This window comes from Antechinus flavipes, chromosome 6 (assembly GCF_016432865.1).
Source record: "Antechinus flavipes isolate AdamAnt ecotype Samford, QLD, Australia chromosome 6, AdamAnt_v2, whole genome shotgun sequence".
NCBI classification, from domain to species: domain Eukaryota; kingdom Metazoa; phylum Chordata; class Mammalia; order Dasyuromorphia; family Dasyuridae; genus Antechinus; species Antechinus flavipes.
In genome coordinates, this window is record NC_067403.1 from 238,128,865 (window position 1) to 238,153,699 (window position 24,835).

The following is a 24,835-nucleotide window of genomic DNA, read 5'->3' on the forward strand; positions in this document are numbered from 1 at the left end:
TTTCTTGCTAGGATAATCTGGTACTTTTATTAATCCTGCCACCTAGTTCTTTTCTTACCATCAGCTGGTTCTATGCTGCTGGAAAAAAAGAAGTATAAGTATTGTCAGTGCTTCCTAAATATTATAACCCCTGGAGGCAAAGTCCTAGTTGTCTTGCCCTAATTATGCTTCTGCTAAGGTCACACAGATGGAGAATAAGAGTCAGAATTCAACAGCAGGTCTTCTAAATCCCAGAGCCAATTCTCTTTCCATAAATTTGACAATTTTAATGATATAATGCCCGCATCTTCCCTAAATGAAGCTTTTATCAATTAGCCTGAGATGTGAAAAAATGTACAATAATAGAGTCAGTGAGCAACAGGATGGATTCTGGGAGAGAAACAAAAATATTGCTTCTATTGAGTATTCCTGATTAGTTCTTTAACTCTAACCCTCATGAAGAGGTTGAGGGAGCTGATTATGTAAAGAAAAAGAGCTATTTCAAAAGGAATTCCAAAGTATTTTTCCTTTGCCTTCCCTGATTTTATCAGTAGCCTCTTAGACTAAATAAATATTGAATTTAATTACTCCCAAAGGATTGGATGTAACAGTGACACTTCAGGCTCCATTTACCTCAGCTTCCCTGAGGTGGAGAAGCACACATATACTTAGTGCAGGGAATTAAAAATGGTTTTCTTTGATTCCTACCCAATCCTCATATCCTCTTGTGGGACAGGGGAAAGAACTATTCCCACAGGGAATCCCTAGGTTTCCAATAGATATTGGAAGCCTACATGCCATGATTTGTTGGCTCAGCTTAAGACTGGAAGGGTCTGTCCCCTTTCCTAAGATGAATTCTGGGGAACTCAGGAGTTAAAGATCATAGGTTCATAGACTTTGAGTTGAGGGGGCCAATTTCTTTTTTCTTCAGAGGAAGAAACTAATTCCTAAAGATGTTAAATGCTTTGCTACAGGTGATAGAGGTGATAAAGAACCCAAATTTGAAGTGAACTGAGTCAAAGGATTCTAGACCCAGTGTTCTTTCCATTGTCCCAAACTGGCTGGGAAGCAGGAGAGGAGGGTACACTATTCGGAAGGTAAAGTGGCAGAAATTGAATGTCTATTTTTGGGAGAGGGGAAAAGGTAGGAATTGAGCCTAATGTGGAACAATAATCATTATTGTTTACATAGTACTTTTTAGAACACAAAGTACTTTTTTTCACTGTAATCCTAAAAAGTTATTGTTCAGTCGTGGTCCAACTCTTTGTGACCTCATATGGGGTTTTCTTAGCAGATATTGGAATGGTTTACCATTTCCTTCCCCCAGCTCATTTTACAGTTGAGGAAACAGAGCTAGACAGGATTAAGTGACTTTTCCAGAGTCACATAGCTAGTGATTTGAACTGAGATTTTCTTGATTCTAGGTGTGCTTTACCCACTATACCGCTCTAACAATCCAATCCAGAGAAGTAGATCACAGTAATGTAGGATCAAAGAAACAAAAAGAGCCAAGAGTTCTGAAGTTTTGCTATCTTATCCTTTAAGCTCTAACATAGGTGATTGTGTTATAGGGACAATAGAATACTGAGTCACTTTTCTAAAACACTTATTTTTCTTAATTTCTTAATCATTTTCTTAATAATCCTATTAGAAAGGTAATTCAGATATCAATGCCTGTTTTATAGATGATAAAATGAAGTGTCAGATAAAAATGATCTGTCATACGCTGTTGGGATTAACAGAATAATTGATAAAATAGAAAGTAATAATAGCAGTTAATTATATGATCCTTTAAAGTTTACAAAGCAATTTACATACATTATCTACCTTGCTCCTTAATGACCCCTTTAAAGTTATTATTAGAAAAATTATGCGATCACAAAATGTCAGAGTAAGAAGGACTTTAGGAAATTGTACGTAAAATGTAAAACCAAGAAAGTCCCTTAGAACACAGAATATTGAAGGGACTTTAGAAGATAGAGTGTTGAAACTTGGAAGGATTTTGGAACACAGAACACTGACTGTCAGAGCTGCAAGAATGCTTGCAACATAAAACATAGAATGCCAGAGCAGGAAGGGAATTTAGAATGTAGGATATCAGAACTGGGAGGGATCTTAAAAAGTAGAACACAGACTATCAGGGCTGGGAGAGAACTTAGTAGGCAGAACATCAGAGCTGGCAGGTATGTTAGAAAATAAAACATAGAATATCAGAGATGAAAGGGAACTTAGAACGTAGAATATCAAATAGGGAGGGATCTCCGAGTGAATGACATTCAGACTGGAAGGGGCTTCAGATTTCATTTGGTCAAACAGCTAGTAAGTAATTTTACTGCGTTTACTAAATTTTAATGCAACTCTTTTTTTTCCTTTCTGAATCAATGTGCAACTCTTTTTTCCCTCTCTGAATCCAACCTGCCATTTTCCACATGACTCTGCCTCTGAACATGACGACTGGGGGATCAAGAAAAAAAAATTGATTTATCCAAGATGACCCAACCAATCCGGGACACAGCTAACATGTGACTGTTATTGTTGCTTTCTGATTGGTGGATTCTGCAATGGTGGGATTTAGGAAAAGCAGAAATAGTGCCATTTGAGGGTCACTTAAGTGGGGGTAGGATCAATCCGTTTTGGGGCTCAAGATCCATCAATCATTTCTCTTTTGCAGACAAATGAGGAATATCTGTTAAGAGATAGAACTAGGTGTAGGTGTAAGGGGTAGACAAACCTTTGGAACACAGAAGAGCATCTCTGCTCTCAGAATCTGTCTCTAACCAAAGAGGCCAAAAAATCAATGGGGACTAAGCAAAGATAGGAGCTTGGACCAGTAGGTAACAAAACCAAAGTCCCTATTTAAAAAAATGTGCCTTAGTCATCCCGGCCTGGAGTGCGAGAAACATACCAATATGGAGGGGTCCGATATCTAGAGCTTTGGAGCCCCTTGGGAGGGATAAGGAAGGCAGCTGCATGTCTCCCCCAAAGGTCATCATCAAAGGATGACCTGTTGCCTACAAAGGGAATCTTTGGAGTCCCATAGAGAAGCTTCCTCATCCTGGGGACCAGGAACCTACAGGGGTCACAGCAGCTGCAGAGTTGTTGTTCAAGGAGCAGGAGGGGAGGACCTGGCAGACTCTTTCCTAGAGACAAGATTGGGAGCAGATTCTAAGGGGGCTGGGGCTTTCACTGCTTTCTCCATCAAGGATGATGAATAGAATAAAAATGGTGAATAGGGAAATTGATCACCAAGATAAGTAAGGGGGTAACTTTTTTCCATTCGCCACCTCGTCACCTAAGAAATTTTTACTCAACTCTGGGCATATGGGTATATAAAATAAGTATACAACTCAAACATTTGCTAATAATAAATCATAATTTTATGACCCCCACATTCAGTTATCAGACCCATATGGGGTCAGGAAACACAGTCTAAGAAGCTGGGGACTAGATAAACTCAGATCACTGGCATCGTCATGAGCAAGAAGACATACACTGCTTAGTCACAGAGGGTAAATCCAGTAGCTCTGGGTGGAAGTTGAAAAAGGACCAAGTGAGGCTCGATAGCAGGAAAGATTTCCTAACAATTGGAGCTGCCCAAAGTAGGGAAGGCTGCCTCAAAGTGAGGGATTTCCCTTTTCCTGGAGGTCAGCTAGCAGAAGCTGCATGGACATTTGTTAGGTATGTTGAAGTATGGATTTCTTTTTGGGTATGGGTTGAATTAAATGGTCCCCGAGTCTTTTCTAATTGAAAAATTCTGTGATGATGTATTCCTGTGAATTCATCTCACACTAAACTCCCAATTACCCCTCTCAGACTGCAGGTTGCGGAGAAGGCACTGACTGGCAATGGTAGAACCTGGAAGTTCTCTATCCCAATGAACTCGCAGGTATAGTCTCTTGCGCTTATTGGGATTCACTTCTTAGATCTTGGGTTAGTCACCGAATATTGTCAGGGCTCAATGTTACCCTCCTTTGGAAAAAGAGAAGTTCATACTAGACTGGGTCTAAAGGAGGTTCCCTTCACTCTTCACGCTTTGCTCTAAACCAGCTCGCTGTCACCTTACCAGTGCAGGGATCTCAGGAAATGAAACGTTGGACAAACACGTTCCCCTTCACTCTTAGCTTCTTTGTCTTAAACCTACAAGGAACCGAGATCTAGGGGATGAAACATTGGACAAACAAGTTTTGATTGGAAGTAAAAGGAAGACAAGAAAATGAGGAATATGGAATATGGAAGGGTAAGTCCTCCAAGTTGCCAAAGTTGGGGGTGGGAGGTGTCGGCTGCCAACTGGCTTTCCCCATCCCCAGGGGCTGGAGGCCATTTTACAATCAGCTAATGTTAACCTAGCACCTTTCTCAGGATCTGCAGATGAGGGGAAAAGACAATGTGGCTCCCGGAAAGTTTTGGCTGAGACCCTATGGTGGGTGGGAGCCCGAGGACAGCGGGGATACAAAGGGTGTTTTCCCTTCAAGGAAGACTTCAGAATTCTCTGTGGGGAGTGTGAGTGGAGTGAGGGAAGAAAGATGATGGGGACCAAGAGGCATTTCCTTCTCTTCATCCCCCTGACATGAGCTCTTCTTGGCAGGGAGCTCCAAAGAATGAACTGAAGGAAGGATAGATCAAGGAGTCAGGTTGCAGGGCAAGAAAGGCCTTGGAATTCGCTGCAGGGAATGAAGAAACAAAAAATCCCCAGTCTTCCTCTGGGTCGGCAGGAGGAGAGACTCCCAGGCAGCTAAAAGCTCCCCAGGGTGAGGAATGTGGGGAAGGCAACCTGGTGGTGTTTCCACGGAAGCCGGTTTTTCCGAACCCCCTCCTCTGACCAAAGCCATCCTGGGGAGGGGGACGATCACCCCAGGCCCTCCATTTGGTGCCTTCTAGTCTATGCTGCTGGAAGCAGGCAGCTTGGCAGTGACTCAGAAGTGGGGGGTGCCGAGAGCAGAGGAGGAGCCTCCTATAGCCAAGTGCTAAAAAAAGACCTGAGGGTCAGAGAGTAGCCAACAATCCCCCTGCCCTCAGCTGCTTTTAATAGATGGGCTCTATGACTTGAGAGGTCAAAGGGACCTTTGAGATGAGGTAGTCTCCAATTTAATTAAACAAGCATTTACTAAGGGCCCACTAAGCGGATGGCACAGTGCCAGGGGCTGGCAGGGAAGAGGCAAACCAAATTAAATGATCACCACCAGCTCCTGCCTTCAAGGAGCTGCCCTTCAAGAAGGGCGTTCTACTGGGGGAAACATGTTAATAGAGAGAGCCTCGTACAATAATTTGAGAGGGGAGAGAACCTGAAGAACTGTGGGCATCCGGGAAGGCTTTCAGGAGGGAAATGACTTCTGAGCTGAGATGAGAAGTGAAGGATACTAAAGGACTGATCCAGGAGTGTGTTCCAGGCACAGAGAGCTCCTCGTGCAAAGGCAAGCAGGCAGGAGATGGATTGTGGAGTTCAAGGAAAGTGTGCAGTTTCACAACTAGAATTTATGGAAGTGAATTCTGGGAAACCACTAGAAGTTCATAGAATCAGAACTCATTAGTTTAACTTCTTGGATTTCAAATGAGAAAACTGAGACCTCCAAGGGGCATTAATATACCCATTTTATAGATAAGAAAACTGAAGCCCAAAGAAATTAAGTCATTTACAGATGGATAGTGCCAGATCCAACATTCTGAGCCCAGATCTCCAGATTCCTAGGCCAAAATCCCTTTCATGCTGTCTTTTTTGGAGGATCTAGGTTTGTGAATGTACTTTGACCTTAGAGATTAACTCTCTCATTTTATGTCTGAGAAAAGTGAAATACATGGAGGTGGAGGGATAGGGCCAAAGTCCCAGAAAGGATGAGTAGCAGAAGCTTGATCGTAGATGCTTTTACTTCAGAGCTGATGCTCCCCGATGCCACGGGAACCAGACTTCCACAAGGTCATCAGGACTTAAGAAAAAGCTGCACCTGAGAGGCTCAGGCAAGACTTTGCAGCTTCAGATGCCTCCAGAGAAGACATTAGATGGATGCCTGAAATGGCGTTATTCTGTCCCAAAGTGGCCACCTAATTTCAATTGGCAATAAAGTCTTTCTCCCATTGCTCTTTCAAAGTTCATCTCTCCCTGAACCCCTCTTCCTCATTCTCTCAGGTACCTGTTTTCCATCCCCATGATACCTGGTTTTGGAGTCAGGGAACCTGGGTTCAAATACCATGAGTAATCTGCACCCAGAGAGAGGATTGTGTGTGTGGATCACAACATAGTATTTTCATTTTTATTGTTGTTTACTTGCATTTTATTTTCTTTCTAATTTTTTTTCTTTTTGATCTGATTTTTCTTTGCAGCATGATAAATGTGGAAATACGTATAGAAGAATTGTACGTGTTTTAACATATATTGGATTATACCCTAGAGGGAGTGGAGGGAAGGGAGGGAGAAAAATTTGGAACAAAAGGTTTGCCAAGGGTAAATGTTGAATATTATCCATGAATATATTTTGAAAATCAAAAACTTTAATTAAAAAAAATACCATCACTAATGCTAATGGACAACTGAATTAACCTCCCTCATCCTCACTGGTCTCATCTATAAGGGAGGTGGGGGGCGGGCCATTAGTTGATTCTAGTGTTTCTTTCAACTCCATGATCCTATAATCCTTTCTGAAGGGTTCATAGAAAGATATTAGACAAACATCACATTGGATGAGGGTCCTTAGACTGAGATAAGGTTACCGCTCACTGTGGGAAAAAATCTTGGATCATAGCATCATAGGCTTAGAGTTCAGAACGGCCCTCAAAGACCAATTAGTCCAACCCACTTATTTTACAAATGAGGAAACTGAGGTTCAGAGAGGGGAAAAGATAATAGGATCATGGATTTAGAATTGGGGAGGAACTTTGAGGTTTCAGGGTCCCAAGAGTATCTGCATTTTTATAGGGTTGAAATGGCCCAAAGAAAGAGTGAGATTTCAGGTATTTGAATAACTCAATAATAACTTGAATATGTTGAATCACAACACGAGTCCTTCTTTCAAGGTTATCATTTACTCAGGTCTTAGCTTCCTATTAGACTGTGAGCTCTAAACTTCGTACTTGCCCCAGCACTCTGTGCACAGGATTGGCTTAATAAATGTTTGTTGGATCAATGCAAGAAAGAAGTTGGATTTCAAGCTGAGAGCGATAGGAAGCAAGGAGCACAAGAATTTTTAGTTTTTTGTTGTTGCGTGGGTTTGATGGGCATATGGTGAACCTTCTAGACTCTTAGAATAATGTTTTTGTACACATAATATAAACTACAACAGATTACAAAGGAAAATTGTACCAAAGTCATAGTGAGATATTTAATATTATTAATCAAATACTGAAATATTTTTAAAATGTTCCCAAATGCTAGCTTAAAAGTCCCCAAATTAGAGAAAGAAAGGATCTCAAGCACAAAGTGAAGAACGATTGTTTTAATAACAGAAAAGTTTGAAGCCAGTTGAGACAAGATTATAGGAATCCTGCTTTGGAGTTATATGCTATATATTTAATCTTCATTGGATTACTTGCTCTCTAGGGGAACAGTGACGGGGAGAAGGAGGAAGAAAAATATGGAACACACATTTTTGCAAGGGTGAATGTTGAAAAGTATCTTTGCATGTATTTGGAAAAATAAAAAGTTATAAAAATTTTAAAAACATAAAAAGAATATATAAAATATCAACAAGGAAAAAGTTATAAACGAATACCAACACTTCACCTCTCAATGTATATCTGTAACCTCCTCTGTACCACTTACCAGCCATGGCAATGAAGGTGTTCTTCCATTTTACAAATGTTACATTTGGTTATCTACCTCTTTTTCTCTTGATCCTGACCCACGACCAACCTACCTCCTTCCTAGTCCATCAACTGACCAACCAATCAACGAGCTTTTAATAATTACTTGCTCTGTGCCAGATATTGCCCAAGTTGCCAGAGATACAAACACTGCAGGGGGAGTCCCTGCCAGAAAAGAGCTCATATTCTCCTGGAAGAATGCAGCACATCCACAGAGAAGTAAACAGAGCAACTCCACGTAACATAAACTATAAATTCAGAGTGATGGGGAATGGACAATGGGCATTAAAAATGGGAGAATCAAGAAAGTCTTTTGGAAGGAGGTGGTAGCTGAGCTAAATCCTGATTGGAGCTGAGGGTTCTAAGAAGCAGATATGGGGGGGCATAAATAAGAGAAATCATGTCAAGAATGAGGAACAGTTTGTGCTAAGGTTCCGAGTCAGGAGATAGAATTTCATAAATGGCCAGTAGTCCAATATGGCTAGAACATAAAGGGAGCGGGGGGAGATCCCAAAAGAGGAGAGGAGAAGGTTGTCACATATGTTCTAAATGACATCTTTAATACCATTTTTCTCAGACAGGTCATTGTACTGAGGCAAGGGTTGTCACATATGTTCTCATTGATATCTTTAATACCATTTTTCTCAGACAGGTCATTGTACTGAGGCACTATTTGTGTGTGTGTGTGTGTGTGTGTATATATATATATATATATATACACATTCACACACACAAGTATATTATATAATAATTAAATGTGTATATATTGTCTCCCCATTAGAATGCAAACTCCTTGAAGGCAGGAATGAGTTCATTTCAGACGTTATATCTAGCAGAGTGCCTGACACACAGGAAAATTAATAAATACTTGCTAACTGTTGAAGGAGAAGAAGAGGGGGGAAGAGAAAAGGAAAGAAACAGGAGAGAAAGAGAAAAAAGGGGGGAAAGAGGGGAGAAAAGAGGAGTGAGAATGAAATATGGACTATGGAAAACTATAAGGAGAAGAAGAGAGAAAGAAAGCCTAGTGCTCAATGTTCTCATTCTGATGAGAGTTCTGGAAGTTTTTGGATGGCTGTAGGGTCCCATTCACTGACAAAAACTTTACTTCATTCTAGAGATGAGGAGGAAGAGGAGGAAATAAAAAGAGCCTGCCTTGCATTCATGAAAGGAACAATGGCTTGTTGGCAGAAAGCTGCCCTTGGGTTTAGGCAATCTGCCAGGATTCACCCTGAAATGTACCAGCTGTGACCTTTCTGGATCTCAGTTTCCTCATCTGCAAAATGGGAATGAGACTCTGAGCAGGAACTACATTCTAGAGTTGTGAGAAAAGAGGATTTTGGGAACTTTCAAAGGTTCTGTTGGTTGGAAATATTCCCATTCAGGTAGTCCAGGACCCGAGAGTGGGATTTCATTGTGATGCGGAGCCAGGGACCTTCAGTCCTCAAGGGGACCCCTAGTTAGGTCCTGAGATCCTGGAAATCATGGTTATAGCTGCATCTTGGGGGCAGGGAGGGAGGGAGCCCTGACAGACCACACCACCTGGGAGAGAGATGTCTGATCAGCATGATTCCTTGACATCTCTTTGGCCAGTCCTTTTTAGAGACAGCACAAGGACCTGCTCCTGAGGGTGCAAAGAGACCCTATCCTCCTCCAGCTGCCGAGGGAGATTTCCTGGCCAAGTCTGGCCTCTCTGTCCAGACATGGGGCGTTGATATCCCTGAGGTGTGAGAGATGCCCTCTTGTGATGGGAATTGGGGAAAGAATTGGAGAGGGGCAAACAGGGAAGGAGACCCCAGAGAATAGCGTGAGCCTTAGTTCATGAATCTAAAGGTTATATCCTCCAGGTCTTTTAACTTGAAGTCCATAAATGGATTCAGGGGGGGTTGTGAACTTGGATGGTAGAAAATATCCATCTTTATTTTTTTACTCATCTCATTAAAGTTTAGCATTTCCTTTAATTAGTAACTTTTTCTTTCTTGAGAAGGGAGCCACACATTTCACCAGAATACCAAAAAAGGTTCAAGACATCAGGAGTTAAGAACCCTTGATCTGAAGTCAACCCCCTCAAATTACAGATGAAGAAATGAATGCAGAGAGATTGGGTGACCCCAAGATCACATAAGTGAGAGATGGCAGAGGTAGGATTAGAACTCAGATCTTTGACTAAAAGGCACCAAATGGCGCCTCTTCCATCTCCCTTCTTCTTGCCCCAAATGACTTGAGTAGAAACAATGCTCTCTTCTAATATGTCATCCTTTGTTCCTAAGAGATTGATTGCCCTTGCTTACATTTCCCTGAAAAGATGTGTCCACTTCCCTTCTCCTTCCCCCCCATCCCATCAGCTCTTAGATGTTTTCTGCCCCACCCGAAACTCAATGTAGCATCAGATATGCGATGAGGCTGACAGCGGGATGTCCCCTTCTCCCTTCAGTCAGACCCCCCCCCTCCAGAATCCAGCCAGAAGCTTATTTCATCCACACAGAAGTCTCTAATCTGTGCCCTTTTCCCAGCTCTAGCTGAGGGGGGGGTGTCATTGGTGAGGTTGGCCCAAAGCTATCATGCCCACAAGGTAAGGTTCACCTTGTTTCTGATAAGTCCTGGCAAGGAAGGAGCCAGGATAAATATGGGCCCATTAGCTCTGCTGGACTGATGAGCATGAGGGGAAACTGGAGCTGCATATTATGGGAGGCAGCTGGGACCCTGAAATGAAGAGAGGCAATTTTTTCTGAGTCTTTAAGCCCTGCCCCTGAAATAACCCACTTAATCAAAGAAACATACTATTATAGGTCTAGAACTGGAAAGGACCTTAGGGACTGCTAAGCCCAGTCACCCCATTTTCCAGATGAGGAAACGGAGGACCAGAAAAGTTCAATGATCTGAGATAGTAGGGTAGTCAATAACAGATTCCTCCCCACCCCGCCCCCCCAACCCGGGATATGAGCTTCCACAGAGGGAAACCACTTAGGACTAGTACATGACACACAGAGATACAGACAGAGATACAGAGTGCAAAGACCGAGGCACACCTTTGCACGTTTATACACCGTCAAGTACCTCTATCTTTTGGGTTCGTTGTGTAACTCACAGATGCTAATCCTCAGTCACACACAGAACTGTCTCTAGAGAAGAGACTTTGCTCTGATTGGTATTTTAGTTTAGGAGAAAGATTTCTTTTTGGAAGAAAAGACTACAGCCAGAGGGAACTAGGTGTCTAGAAGCTGAGAGAGCAGCCTGGGACAGAAAAAAGATGGCTACAAGGTCTACAAGAAAGAGATTGAGCCACACTTGAGCTTTCCTTCAGGAAGACATCTTTCTCTGGACCTTATCTAAAATGGGATTTAGGTTATGTTCTCCCTTAGATCTACCATTCTCTCTGGTCTAAAGTCTCTTCCAGCTTTGCCATTCTAGATTCCATTTTCCAAGTCTTCCAGCTCTGACATTCTGTGTTCTGAGGTTCTGTCATGGGCTCTTCTCCTAAAGAACTGTCCCAAAATGGATCGAATGAGTTGCCCCAGAAGGTACCTCTCCTTGGAAGGCTGGGACTGAGGAGAACAGGTGAAAAACTGTTCAGGATAAAGAGTAGGAATTGAATTTAGCTATGAATGACCTTCTAAAATCCTTTCCAGTTCAGAAATTTGGTGATTCTAAGATCCTTTGTAGCTCTAAAATACTATGAACCTATGATCCCCCTCTCTCTGTCTCTCTCTCTCTCTGTATTGCTGTCTCTCTGAATCTCTCTGTCTCTGTCTCTGTGTGTCTTTCTCTGTCTCTGTGTCTCTGTCCCTTTCTGTCAGTCTCTCTGTGTCTCTCTTTCTCTCACTCTGTCTCTGACTCTCTGTCTCTATCTCTCTGTCCCTTTATCTCTCTGTCTCTCTCTCTGTATTGCTGCCTCTCTGAATCTCTGTCTCAGTCTCTGTGTGTCTTTCTCTGTCTCTGTCTCTTTCTGTCAGTCTCTCTGTGTCTCTTGTTCTCACTCTGTCTCTGACCCTTAGTCTCTCTCTTTCTCTGTCTCTCTGTCTCTGTCTCTGTCTCTCTGTCTTTGTCTCTCTGTCTTTGTCTCTCTCTCTGTCTCTCTCTCTCTCTCTGTCTCTCTCTGTCTCTCTGTCTTTCTCTCTCTCTCTCTCTCTCTCTCTCTCACACACACACACACACACACACACACACACACACACACACACATTTCCAATGAAAGCTTATAATGGAAGCATAGAAATGCAATTCCTGATGTGCCTTATTATAGATAGATCCCTCGCTTCAGGACTCCCTTATCCATCAGCCTCCTTCCTCAGCCTACTTTTTTGGGTACCTCTTTCATTAATTCAAGGCTGCACTACATCCTTTTCTAAGGTAAGGATAGCTTATACAATTATTGGCCCTATTTGCCAGCCCTAAGGTTGACCCTGTTATCTTACACCTATTCATACTGCACCAATATATTTCCTTGGCATTCTAAGAAACATTTATTAAATGTCTACTGTACGCTGATCACAATTCTTTTAGGGGAGATTTCTTTTCAGCTAGACCAATGATTCATCAGTATAGGGACTTTATGGAGCAACTAAGTATCTCAGTGGATAGAATGCCAGACTGGGAGTCAGACACTTACTAGCTGTATGACCTTGGGCAAGTCACTTAACCATGTTTGCCTCAGTTTCCTCATCTGTAAAAATGAGTTGGAGAAGGAAATTTGCCAAGAAAACCCAAAATGGGTCACAGAGAGTCTGACAAAACTGAAATGACTGAATAACAAATAGAGACTTTATGCAAAAACTCCGCCCACCAATGTAAGTCCACACTTTCTCTAAAATTTATAATCTTAAAGGCATTCAGTGCTCTGTGCACCAATGGGTGACTAGTCGAAGATATTCTATGGTAGAAATGGCCCTTTTGCTTAGTGTTAATTCATAATTTAATTCTGTGATCGTGAGCAACTCAGTTTCTTCCTTTACAAATCTTGGAGGGGGTTGGACTCTGTGGTCCAAAACCTACATTCTAGCTCGTGGATGGCAAGGCAGAAAGTTTAGGAAAAAAAACAGATTCCCTGATCTCATGGATTTGGGTCTAGTAAGGGGGAGATACCAACATGTTAATGTGGAAAACATGACATTTCATAATAAAAAGATTAGAAGGAACCCAACAAAGTTGGGAGGAGATAATTGGAAGGCCTGAGTTCATCTGCCTCATACATTTACTAGCTATGTATGACCCTGGACAGATCATGTAAGCTAAGATCATTTTTTTCAACTTTAAAATGAGGCAGTTTATACTATATTTATTTATTTATAGAATTTATACTATAAATCTATTATAATATATTCATTCATAGAATTTATTAATTTATTTGTTAACCTATTTATTATTTTTATAGAGCTTATACTATAAATCTATAACCTTCTAAGAATATATTGATTAGGGAATGGCTCTTAGATATTTGCTGCAAAGGGAAATAAGCTCTTTGGGGGCAGGTCTCCCCAGATTTTAGCATTGTACCTGACCCACTGTGGGGTTCTAAAGAACATTTGTTGAAAATGGAATGTGAAGTCAAGGGGAAGGGGAAGAGTGAATTTCCCACAAATCCAGGGAATCCAGGGAAGACTTCCTGGAGGGGGTGACATTGGGTTCTTCCCTGTGTCTGGAATGCTCTCCTTTTCTTACCTTCTACTGGAATCCCTCACTGCATTTAGCGCTCATTCCAAAGGCTGCAGGAAGGTTTTCCTGTCCTTCCCACTTTTAGGGCTTCTCACTGGCCTACTCCAGATAACTCTGTACATATGTTATTGTTTTCCTTTGGAGGTTTACATTCTATGTTATCTTCTCTATGAATTTTCTCCCCTTCCCCAACTCCTGGTATACTGAAAACTCTGTGAGGTCAGGGATTGTTTCATTTTGTATGTTATATACCCAGCTGCCTGAAACATAGTAGGAGCTTTAATACACACTGATGGGATTGAATTGAACCAACTTAAGAGTCCATAGTTAAGAATGGAAGGATGGGGCAGTTAGATGACCTACTAGTGGGTAGGCCACTGGTCCTGCAATCAGGAGCTCCTCAGTTCAAATCTGGCCTTGGACACTTAACACTAGCTGTGTGACCCTGGGCAAGTCACTTAACCCCAATTGCCTAAAAGAGTGGAAGGGAAGACATTCCAGGGCTGTGAGGAAGCCTGCCTTGGAGTGTAGAGGTGTGGTTAGTGGGGGCAGTGGAGAAGTGGCCAATTGGTCTGAAGCACAATAAAGATTCAGGGAATATTACAAGGTAATCTTGGAGAGATGAAGTCTAAGTTAATGAGACTCCAAGGAGGAGGAAGTAATGAGAATTTGACCTTAATTCTTCCCCTCAATATTCACTATCTCCACTCTGGATCTCAGTACCCCAATTTGTCTTTAAATCTTAGTCGCCAGCTCCCCAACTCCTTATTTGACTGTGAGCTGGTACCCATCTGGTCCTGGTCCCAGCTAGGCGAGGCTGTACATAATGGCCCAGATCTCCGGACTCTCAAGTTGGACTGGGAGCCCACTGCCCCAGCCTGAAACTGCAGCCCCAAGCCAATGAGATCGAATGCCCCAGATTCACAAACATATTCTTTTCTAGAGACCAAGCCAATTTTCTGAGGTCTCCAAGCCCTCAGCTCCCTCTGAGGGCATTCCACTGCCATTCAGAGAAGCTCAGCTGAACTAGGCTTCCCCCGGGGCCAGGCTGTGGGAGCTTGTGACCCGAACCCTAATTCTGCTCTCTTATTAAGGAAAGAGAATCCCCAGGCTGCATCATCACCTCCATCCAGTCCCTTGGAGAAGAGGTTCCAGAGACCTGAGTGAGAAAACATACATGCTGGGCCCTCAGCCTGAATCCTTCCAGGTTTTTTCAGTCTATAAGATTTAGTGCTGGAAGAGACTTACTGAGAGGTCTTCTAGTCCCATCCCTTTATTTTACAGAGGAGGAAACCGAGGGTCTGAGAAGTGACATGGCTGACTTACGATCTCTTTGCCAGTAAATGATATATCCCCTCCACTTCCAATTCAATATAGTGGACTTGCTACTAAACCATAACACACTCTCTGGTCCTTTTTAAAGCTTTGTTTTCCACTGCCTCTCTCCTTCCTTCAAAAGCTCATAGGTTTCGAGCTGCCAGAGACCTCGGAAGTCAGGGATTATAGTCGTTTTCAGATGAGGAAACTAAGACTCAGGCTTCTCTCTATCTTTTCTCCCCTGAGCTCTTCTGTCAGTTCAGAAGTGGGAGCAGGAATGAGGGTGGTGGAGAAGTAGCAGCCTGCTTGCAGAATTCTTCTCCTTTGGTAGCTTTCCTCATACCCACATAACCCCTGCCCAGCCTCAGGGTCTCAGCAGCAGCAGGGCTCCCCTCAGTCCAGCAGCCAAGCAGAAGATGAGCTAAGTTTGGCAAGGTAAGGGTGAAGCGACTGGGATCTGGGCCCACTGAGATCTACTGGTTACCTACAAAGGAAGGACAGAACTTTGCTTGTCTTGCAGAGGGGGGGACATTGGGAGAGCTGCTTGGCAGGGACCATCCCGGGCTATTCCGTACACCTGCAACTAGCCTGGGGGGAGAAGGACAAAAAAGGGAGGGGCTGCGTAGGGCAGCACATCTGGAATGGGCCGGGAGGAAGTAGGGTTGCTCATCCACAACTAAGAGAGGCCCAGAGCTGCAACATCTGTAACGGGGCCTGCGGCCCACCTCTAAGTCTGGGCCTCTGGCGACAGAGAAGAGGCTTCTGGGACTGGGGTTGGGTTGGAATGGAGCGGGGTTAAGGAAGGAGTATGTGATCCTATCCTCCCTCTTTCTGTAACACTCCTAGGGGTGTCTGGAGGGGCGACTCCAGTTACTGTCCAGTGGCCTGGCCATGAAGTTCTTCCTGGCACAAGGAAACTGTTCCAACCCGTAGGTGATTCTCCTTATGTCTCTGCTGAGGCATCTGTCCCTTTCACAGAGTCTGTGGAACAATCAGCTTCCCTGGCAGCTTGGCCTCTGGGATCGGTGGAGAGAGTTGAGATTTATCTTTGCCTTAGTTTCTCCTTTAAACATCAACCACTCTCCCTCTCCCTAGCCTCACAGGACAGGGATCTGAACCTAAAAACAGCTTCGAGAAACTTGGGCAATGATATGCCCGTTAAAGGCCTGATGGGGCCATCCCCCAAGCCGAAAGCAAAAGGTGCCCACCCTATCCTTGCCTTCACAGGGCCTAGAAGGAATCGGCTTTCAGGAAAGGGCACCAAGCCTTCCACCCCGCAGCCAAGCCCTGAAAGTAGATTTTTAGATCCTCCCAACACCTCAGTCGGACTGGAACTTTTTTTGCGGGGAGTGCAGCTTAGAAAAGAGAAGAAATTCGTAGCCCTGGGGACTCCAGAAGCCTAGATTCTCTCTCTCTCTCTCTCTCTCTCTCTCTCTCTCTCTCTCTCTCTCTCTCTCTCTCTCTCTCTCTCTCTCTCTCTCTCTCTCTCTCTCTCTCTCTCTCCCACACACACACACACCAAGTTCTGCGACGAGTGAGTGGTTGGGAAAACAGGCTCCACTTATCCTAGTGGAAATGAGATGGAGGCTAAGGATTCATAGAACAGAAGGCTTAGAGATCAATCACCCCCTTAAATCAACCCCTTAATTTTACAGATAAGGAAATGGAGGCACAGGGGCGTCAGTGATTTGCCCAACATCACATAACTAGTGATCAAAGCGTCGAAGGCAGAATTCGAGCACGGCTGAAGCTCTCCGTGCCGCTTTCCCCGGGCCGGGCTCGCAACTATCAAGGAAATCGCGCCGAGCCCCAGAGTCGGGCCCCCAGATCCTCACCGGTGTACCCCCGATCCCCTGCAGCCTCTGCGGAGGCGCGTGGGCCCAGGCCCGAGCTCCGGGAGTCGCCGCCGCCCGCGTGCCCGACGAGATGCGGGCAGCGGGCTGCCCCGGGCGGCGGGAGCGACCTCGGGCCCTGCACCCCAGCGCTCCCCATATGCTCCCTGCGCGCGCGTCTCTGGGGTTCCAGTCCGGGCAGAGCTCTGGCGCGCGCTCACAAAGCCGCTTTCTCCTTTCTATTTCGGGCCCCCCAACAAAGAGCACGCGCGCCCAGACAGAGGGAGGCCCGAGATTCCAACATGCGGAGGACCCCAGGACTCATATTTGGCCTGCCTTTTTGCTTTTGCTTTTGTTTTTTAATTTTAGAAATAATTGCAACCAGCTGGGATTTTTTTTTTCCTCCCCGAAGGGCAAATCCTCCGGGATGGGGAAGCGCTCTTAGCGATGGTGTGCTCAAGTCGGACTTTGCAGCTCCACGCGGGGATTCGGCGCCACGCAGGTTTTCCTCATGGACAAAAATAAAATAAGAGAGACTCGGAAAGTCCTCGGGTTATTCACCGCCATTTAATCCGCCCTCGGAAACCACTTAGCAGTTTACTGCGCCATCTCACCCGCTTCAAGTACAGATCCCAGGACCGTCTGTCGCGTCTATGCGGTCCCGGGGGTAAGATCCTCTTCAGGGGTCACATAACCCGCCTTTTAAGCCGTAGGTCTTTTTCCTCCTTGGCTTTCTCCCCACCTTCAATTAACTGGACACCCCAATACGTTTACGTGCAGATCAATCGATTTACAAACAATTGCCCTCCACTTGCAGCTCGGCTCTCTGAGCCCATTCATTTTCATTTTTATTTCGGTCCTCCGCCCGTTCCGGCCGGGGAGGGATTGGGAGGAACTCCGCACAGCTAGTTAGATGCGGGACTACTTAACACGGAAATCTTCTCCACGCGCTCGGATTTCCCCGGTACTCGGGGCCGCACTCGGCCCGGTACTCGGGGCCGCACTCGGCCCGGTACTCGGGGCTGCGCTCGGATTTCCCCGGTACTCGGGGCAGGGCTGCCTCGTTTAGAGCCAAGCTCCGGTTCACTTTCGCTCGCATACATTTACAACCCACAGTCCCGCCTCTTCTTCCTCTCTCCCCTACACGACTTTCACCATCACCTTTTCTGGGTCTCTTTCTTTCTCTATCTCACCGCTTCAACCGCGTATTCCAAGTCTCTGGGTTTTTTAATTTTTATTTTGAATTTTTAAATTTAAACAATTGCCGTTTGCCTCCAGTCTCTTGGTCTGCCTCAATTTCTTTGTCTATCGATCAGTCTAGCCCTGTTTCCATTTACATCTTCATCCTCCCAGGATCGGTCTCTACCTCCTACATTAATTACTGCTTCCAATCCGAATTCGGTCTCAATCTCTTTGTCTCTCTGGCTCTCTGCCTTTCCGTTCCATTTCTCAGTCTCTGTTTCTCTCATTCACGTATTCCATTGTACATTTCCGTAACCCCCGTCTCTTCGTTCTCTTTCAATTGTTCCCACGACCTTATTCTCTTTGTCTCTGCCTCTCAGACTGAGTCTGTCATACGGGACGTTCCTGGTTACAATCCACATTCTGGGTCCCTCTCTTTAGGTGTCTGGGTTTCTGCTTTTCTCTTTCTCTAACTTCGCGTTCGTAATCCATTTCTACTCTCGACCTCGCTTTTATAAACTTAATCCATTTTCCACTTCTCTCATTCACTGTCTCCACTTTGCCTGCTTGTCTCTTATATTTTCTCCTATTTTTTGACGCTGTCTCTCTCTCTTATTCCATTTTACAAATCATATTTTTATCTGTCTCTTTTTCTCTCTTTTAGCCTCTGCTTTCTGTCGTACACATATGCAATTTTATAATTTATATTTTTGTCACTTATGTCTTTTGGTCTCTGCCATTCTCTCCCTCTCAGAAATATCGATTCTTACAATTCATATTGTCTCTCATCAAACAAGCAAAAAAAAAAAAAATGTGGTGACCGTTGGTATCTGTTCAAAAAATCTGCGAGAAAGAAAATCTATATTTCTCTCAGGTACCTATTCCCTTTTATGAATCATATTTGCTCTTTGTTTCTTTGCGTTTACAATCTTTCTCTCTGTGTGTCTCTCTGTCTCTGTTTCTGAGTTTTGTGATTAAAACACATTCTTTTTTTTTTTCTTCTGCCTGTCTCTTTAACACAACCAGAACCTCTGATCAGATACAATCCGGAACCAACTTTTGTTTCGCAGCCTCGAGGTTCCCGCAGAGGGGAAAAAACGCAGAACAAAATCCAGTCCCAAACATTCTGTCTAATTTGATCGAAAAAAGAAATCTTTGCCTCTCCTCCTTCCCTCCCTCCCCCCCCCCCCATTTCCCTCATTCCACAGGCTCTGTGCTGAGGGTTTCCGGCCCGCTCCTGGGGGAAAGCTTCGCTAGGACTTGGTTGTAACTAACCCCTGGCCAGGGGAGGCGAGATCAGATTTGACAGATCCGTTTTTAAATGTTGGATCAAAGCGAAAACTTAGTCTCCCCACCCCCATCAAAAGAGAAGGAAAGAATGGAGATTCATTCTCTCTCTCTCTCTCTCTCTCTCTCTCTCTCTCTCTCTCTCTCTCTCTCTCTCTCTCTCTTTCTCTCTCTCTTTCTCTGACACACACACACACACACACACACACCACGACATCTCCCCACCAGTTTGGCCCAATGGCCTTTGCCTTGGGGTTTCATTCAGTAAATCCAGGGCCCGGTGGTGGGGTCTCAATACCCTAAGCTCAGGGCATTGCTAGGATCACCACTATATTCCTATATGGCAGGGCTCAGAAATGGACAGCTCTCCCCCAGACACTTAGAGGTCCCGGGGCTCCAGGTGCTCAGCCATGCCCATCGTAGACTGAGACTGAGTGCTACTGTTTTCAGGCCTGGGGTTCAGGTGTTCTGAGTCCAGGACCTGTGGGTCTAGCTGTCCTTCCCAAATTACTCCATCTCTCAGGTTGAAAGGCAGGAGAAAGACCTTGAAAAAAGAGGAGGCACAGGACTTCAGAGGTGCTCACACTTGGTTTTGGTAAAGGGGAACAAGGCAGGCGAAGAGTCTGGGAGTGAGGATTCCGGCTAGGCTCCCATTGGAGAATGGCAAGACTAATGGAGCTATTGAGCTCGGAGGACTGGCTTCTGGCTTCAATGGAGACTAGCCCTAGGTGCCGAATAGTAGTTTTGGCTAAAGTCAGCCTTTGCCCACGTCTGTCTCTGGGGAGCTCGGCACCCAGGAAAGATCAAACCCGGAGCCCTCCGGCCTGTGGCTGAAAGGTCGAGCTCCCTTCAGACAGCTGGACTCCAGTTTGGGCCATTCCTCTGAGATGTCCAGGCAGTGTCCAAACTCCCAGGCCCAGGACTGGATTTCTTTATATTTTCCTTTTAGCTAGATTGAAAATTAAGAAATTAAGCTCCCTTGGATTTCCTAATAGGACAAGGAATCTTACCCCTATCCTCATCCCCATCCCCACCACCACAAGTGACTGAAATCCTGTAGAATTTCTGTAGTGTCCATATCCTTGACACTGCGGTCCAAAGAAAGCAGGCACTTCGCCCACCATTTCCTTAATTGAATCCTTTTCTCCAAGTGAAAGCTAGAAGTTTCTTCGATCTTTTCAGGGCAATCTGGTTGAAACTTTTTGAAGACTATCAAGCTCATCCCCAAATTATACCAATTCTCTTGTTGGAGTAAGTAATACAGGGGCCAGAAAAGTCTGCTTGCCCTCCCCCAATTCTAGTCCCTTTCCACATGAAGGTCTCTGGATCTTTTCTGTTCCTTTGCTTTCTTATGCCCAGTACCAGCTGGCTGCCTTCTGCCTTTCAAAGATGACTCTTAATCTAATGTTTTTGATCTGAGAGTTGAGTACCTGGAGAAAAGTGATTAAAACAAGAATAGCAATATTAATAGGAAGGATCGAAGGGCATTGGAATAGGAGACCCAAACCCTAGGTTCCAGCTGCTTTCTATCTATATGACTCTAGACTTTTGTTGGCTAAATGAAAAGATTGCTTTGGATCATCTCTAAAATTCTATCTATTCAGTTATTCAGAATTCAGGCTTAAAATCTAAATAATAGAGATAATAAATAATTTCTCTGCCTGAGAATTTGCGAAAGTTAGTTTTTTGGGGGAGGACACGAAGAAAAGTCAAGGAGAGATCTTAGTGTCGGCAAAGGACGGAAAATCCCAGTGTTCTGGTGCTTCAAATGGTCCCTGAAATGGTGTCTGAGGTCTTTCTAATCTTCACTTGTTTTAAACAGCTATGGAGGTCCCATCGAGCATAACCAGGGAAGGGTGGTGGAGTTTCTAGAAACCAAGTATAGGAATCTTAATTTGGTTTATAAACAACCCCTCTCCCCCACCCAAAGCTGAAGGTCATCTTCAGCCCCGGACTAGTGGAGAAGGAAGGGGCTGGTCTCAGGGTCATTTTCTCAGAGGGAAAAAGGTTAGCGTTAGGGGCCAGGAAGAAAGATCTCATCTATCCAAAGGATTTTCCCCCTTTGGCCTATAAACAAAACCACATAGGAGGCCTCTTTGATGAGGTTTTGTTTTTTATTTTTAAAAATTTCTATAGGAACTACAAGGCAATCTCCCTTCCTCCACATCCCCCTTTCCTGATCCAGTCTCTCCAACTGAACAATAGCTGGCAATTTGCTACCACATCTCTGAGCACCCTCCGAAATGCAGGCTCCGTGGAGGGGACACATCATCTCCCAGTCTGAGCCAAAACCAGCCAAAGAAATACAATAGATTTTGAACTAGAAGTTTGAGGGAAGAAGGGATTATGGTGTGTGTGTAAGGATGGGGAGTGGCCTTTGGTCCCCAAAGAAGTGTGTGAAAACAGGGAGAGGTTTTTAGAGCCAAATCTGCAGCCTTGCATGTCCCAATAATCCAGTGGAAATTCTATGGGATCAGTGGAAATGTTTATGTGCTTATTTGTGCATATTCTTGAGTATCAAGGATAAAATTTGGAAATATAGGTAAATGGGAGTTCGTGTAGACAGATGTCCCTGTACTTAGAATCCATAAATTTTCATAGCTGAGAGAGATCTTAAAGCAGGCTAATTTTCCCACTTTACATTTTTAGATGAGGAAATTGAGGTTGGAGAGGTTGGAGATCACAGGATTTTAGTGGTTGAGTGGGGAGAACTATTTCTCCCAAATCAATTCAATCTAACTTAACTCCATTCTTATGACCTGTTCCTATCGTGAATTGAATGCTTTTGCCAGGTTCTCTGGAAGCTTTCTACATCAGCAGGTGGCTTGAGTTTACAATGGATGCACACTGACTTGCAGGTACCCAGGGGAGATTTAAAAAGAGACCAAATTTCAGTCTGTCTAAAATCCCCGGGGAACGTAGCAGCAAATCGTTTGGGGAGGGAGGATAGGTCAGGGGACATGTGGGTCCTGTATCTGACTGGATTCTTTCCTTTTTGAGCAAGGAACAATATCTCTCAAGGTCAAGTGCACCCATAGCCTATGCCATCCCACCATCAAGAGTAGATATTATCAATTTGAGCTCAACAAACAAACAAACAAAAAACCCAACAGTATTTTAATATAATTGGATTTCCATTGTAATGCTATGTATTTTATTTTATGCATTTAAAAGCAGAACTGAGAAGGGAATCCATATACTTCATCAAACTGTGGTTTAAGTGGTTTAACACACACACACACACACACACACACACACACACACACACACACACACTTAAGAACCCCTGGCAAAGGAGAAAAGAATATAACCCTGAGCCCTTGGGTTGGATGACTCCTTTCCTCACCTTCACTTCTTTCAGAGATCACTCCAACTGGCAAACCGATAGCTGAAGGTCTCTTATGTGACTCCTTTGGGAGTACTTCTTGTACCAGGACTAACCATGGGTCTCTTTCTGGCTGGAATTAAGTTTGGCCACTGAAGGCCGAACTCAGGAGGGAATCCAAGAAATGGCAAAATTAAATTTTCCCTTAAACTTCCAGGCACCCCGAAGAGGGAGATGGTTCTGTGTAATTGTACTCTCTCACACTCCCATACAGGATCGCATTAGGGCTCCCCAAGAAATAGAGACGTTCCTAGGGAGCCACTGCGGCTAAAGGGTGCTCTGTGACTGATATAGTTGGGCCCTGTTAAAGAAAGAGCACCCAGAATGAAAGTCTACAGTCCTGTTTCATTTCTATCGTGCTCAGTCACTTGTTAGTCCTTTGACCTTGGACAAGCCAGTACAGATTCCCTAAGCCTCAATTTCTTCATTTGAGAAATGGAATTTCAAAACTTGCAAGTCAAAAAGAGATCTTAGAAGCCTTCTAGTTCAAATCTTATAGCGGATGAAACCGAGGCTCGCACAAACAAACAAGAAAGGAGTTTCTCAAAGATACAAGCAGCTAAAAGTATGTCCAAGCAGAAATGAGACGACGAAGCCCGAGCTGAGTTCTAAGGACCTTCCACATTTACCTCACCGTGGAGCGATTATGAGCAAATCCATTTGTAAACTGTGAAGAACTGTGGACATATAAAATGTGGGTAATTGTGATCTGGAAGAAAGGAGAGGGAAATTTTCTGGGGACAGAGCGGGTCTCACCCTTGGGGTGTCCATCGCTTTCCTCTCAGAAGCTCCCTTCTCTTTGTGGTACCGTCTGGCACTGTTTTAAGAGTACAGACGGGGCAAGGATTCAGCTGGAGAAAAGTCAGAGAGTAACCTCCCTGCCTCAGGCTTCCATCCCCTTCTCCCCCCAATGCTGGCTGCTAAGCCTTGCAAGGACTCGGATCCAGAGATCCCTAGCCTTCTAGAACCTAGACACTCCGGGACACCCAGAAACAGTCACGGGAGTTGGGTCAGAAGTGAGAAATGGTGTGGGGGTGGGGAGAGATGGTGGCGGGAAGGAGAACAGAGTCTCCTCGCCCGGGTTCATCGACTTTCCCACCTGTGACGCTTCCCATCTACAGAGCAGTTGGGGAAGCCCTGATGAGTTCGGGAGGGAAGCTGGCCCCGGCCTCGGGCCAGCCCTTTGCTCCCGCACATTATTCGAAGTCCCGGTCCCAAGAACAAACTTTGCGTCTCCCTATTCTGGAGTCTGGAGTCGTGCCGCGCCCCCCCCCCCCCCTCTCCCTCGTAGCTCCAAATCCGTCCCGGGCCACCGGGAGAACTGCGGCTCGGAGCCTGGAGGTCGGCCGAGGTTTTTAATTCAGCCGAGCCCCCGGAGCGCCCAAGAGGCTCGGCTGAGGTGACCTGGCCAGGGAATTGGGCCACCATCCTATGAGAAGGCGAGGGAAACGTGCACACAACCCAGGAGCCCGAGCTTGTCGATGTCGTCTCCTCGTCCCCGTCGAAGCCCCAGCTCTCCAGGCCCGAGCCCTGAGCCCCGCGCTCCCCCGCCTCTCCCCCTCAATTTTGCCTCTTCTCCCCCGCCCCACCCTTCCGAGGCTTCCGGTGTTGCGTGACTCGTGGGACCGGGCCGTTCCCGGGGCGCGGGACTGCGATCGCTGCAGAGCGAGGGCTCGGCCCGCGGCCTTCTCCGCTGCCCGCTCTTCCCCGGGAAGCAGGACGGATTCACTCACCGTAGCAGGAGACCTGCAGGGGCCCGTTGTGGCCGCCGCCGCCCTCTGGGAGCTTCAGGCCGCTGTCCGGGGGCGTTTTGCAAGATCCCCTTTGCAGGTAGAGATGCGCTGGAGGCTGGGGCTGCGGCGGCTGCGGCGGCGGGTACTTGCTGAAGGAGCCTCGCGGCCCCGCGCCGCTTTGCGCCTGGCCCGCGCTGCTCTCCAGGGGCGCAGCCGCGTCCTGCTGCTGGGGCTGCGGCGGCTGCTGCTGCTGCGGGGTGTAGCGGCCCCGGCACTTGGCCTCGCCGTAGCTCTGGCCCTTGGCCGCCAGGAACGCAGTGCTGAACTTGTCAGCCGCGGGGAATGCCCGAAAGGAAGGCGAGTTCTCGCGGCTCTGCGAGGAGACCGGGCTGTAGTAGGCGTCCATCGCGGCCGCCGGAGAGTCACAGTAAGAGACGCACGTCTCAGCATTCATGCCTGGAGTGGGAGGGACAGAGCCGAGGGGAGGGGGCCGGCCAAGAAGCCTCTGCCGCCGGCCTTGGCTAGCGTTTAGAGAGGGAGGTGAGCGAGCGGGGGGGAGGAGGAGGAGAGGAGGAGGAGAGAAAGGAAAAGAGGAGGAGAAAGGAGGGGGGAGAAGAGGAGGAGGGAAGGGAGGGAGGGAAGGAGGGAGGGAAGAGAGGCAGCCAGAGCGGCTCTAAAAT

At 45.6% G+C, this 24,835-nt stretch overlaps 1 protein-coding gene and 1 long non-coding RNA gene across 4 annotated transcripts in view; one reads left to right on the forward strand and one right to left on the reverse strand.

Annotated features, from left to right (window-relative positions):
* The window catches only part of ALX4 (ALX homeobox 4), a 54,229-nt gene extending 29,620 nt beyond the window's left edge, over nt 1–24,609 (reverse strand). The window contains exon 1 of the mRNA XM_051966192.1: nt 24,156–24,609. Coding sequence (XP_051822152.1) covers nt 24,156–24,609 — 454 coding nt within the window. The remainder of the gene's footprint in view (nt 1–24,155) is intronic.
* LOC127541106 (uncharacterized) lies at nt 2,114–6,388 on the forward strand. Of its 3 annotated transcripts, none has more exons than XR_007948366.1 (5): nt 2,114–2,298; nt 3,376–3,657; nt 3,793–3,865; nt 4,124–4,216; nt 4,565–6,388. It is a non-coding gene; the product is annotated as an uncharacterized LOC127541106 (long non-coding RNA). The 3 variants fall into 3 exon arrangements; XR_007948367.1 differs by having other exon boundaries at nt 5,849–6,388; XR_007948368.1 differs by lacking the exon at nt 3,376–3,657.
* Nucleotides 24,610–24,835: the final 226 nt, after the last annotated feature.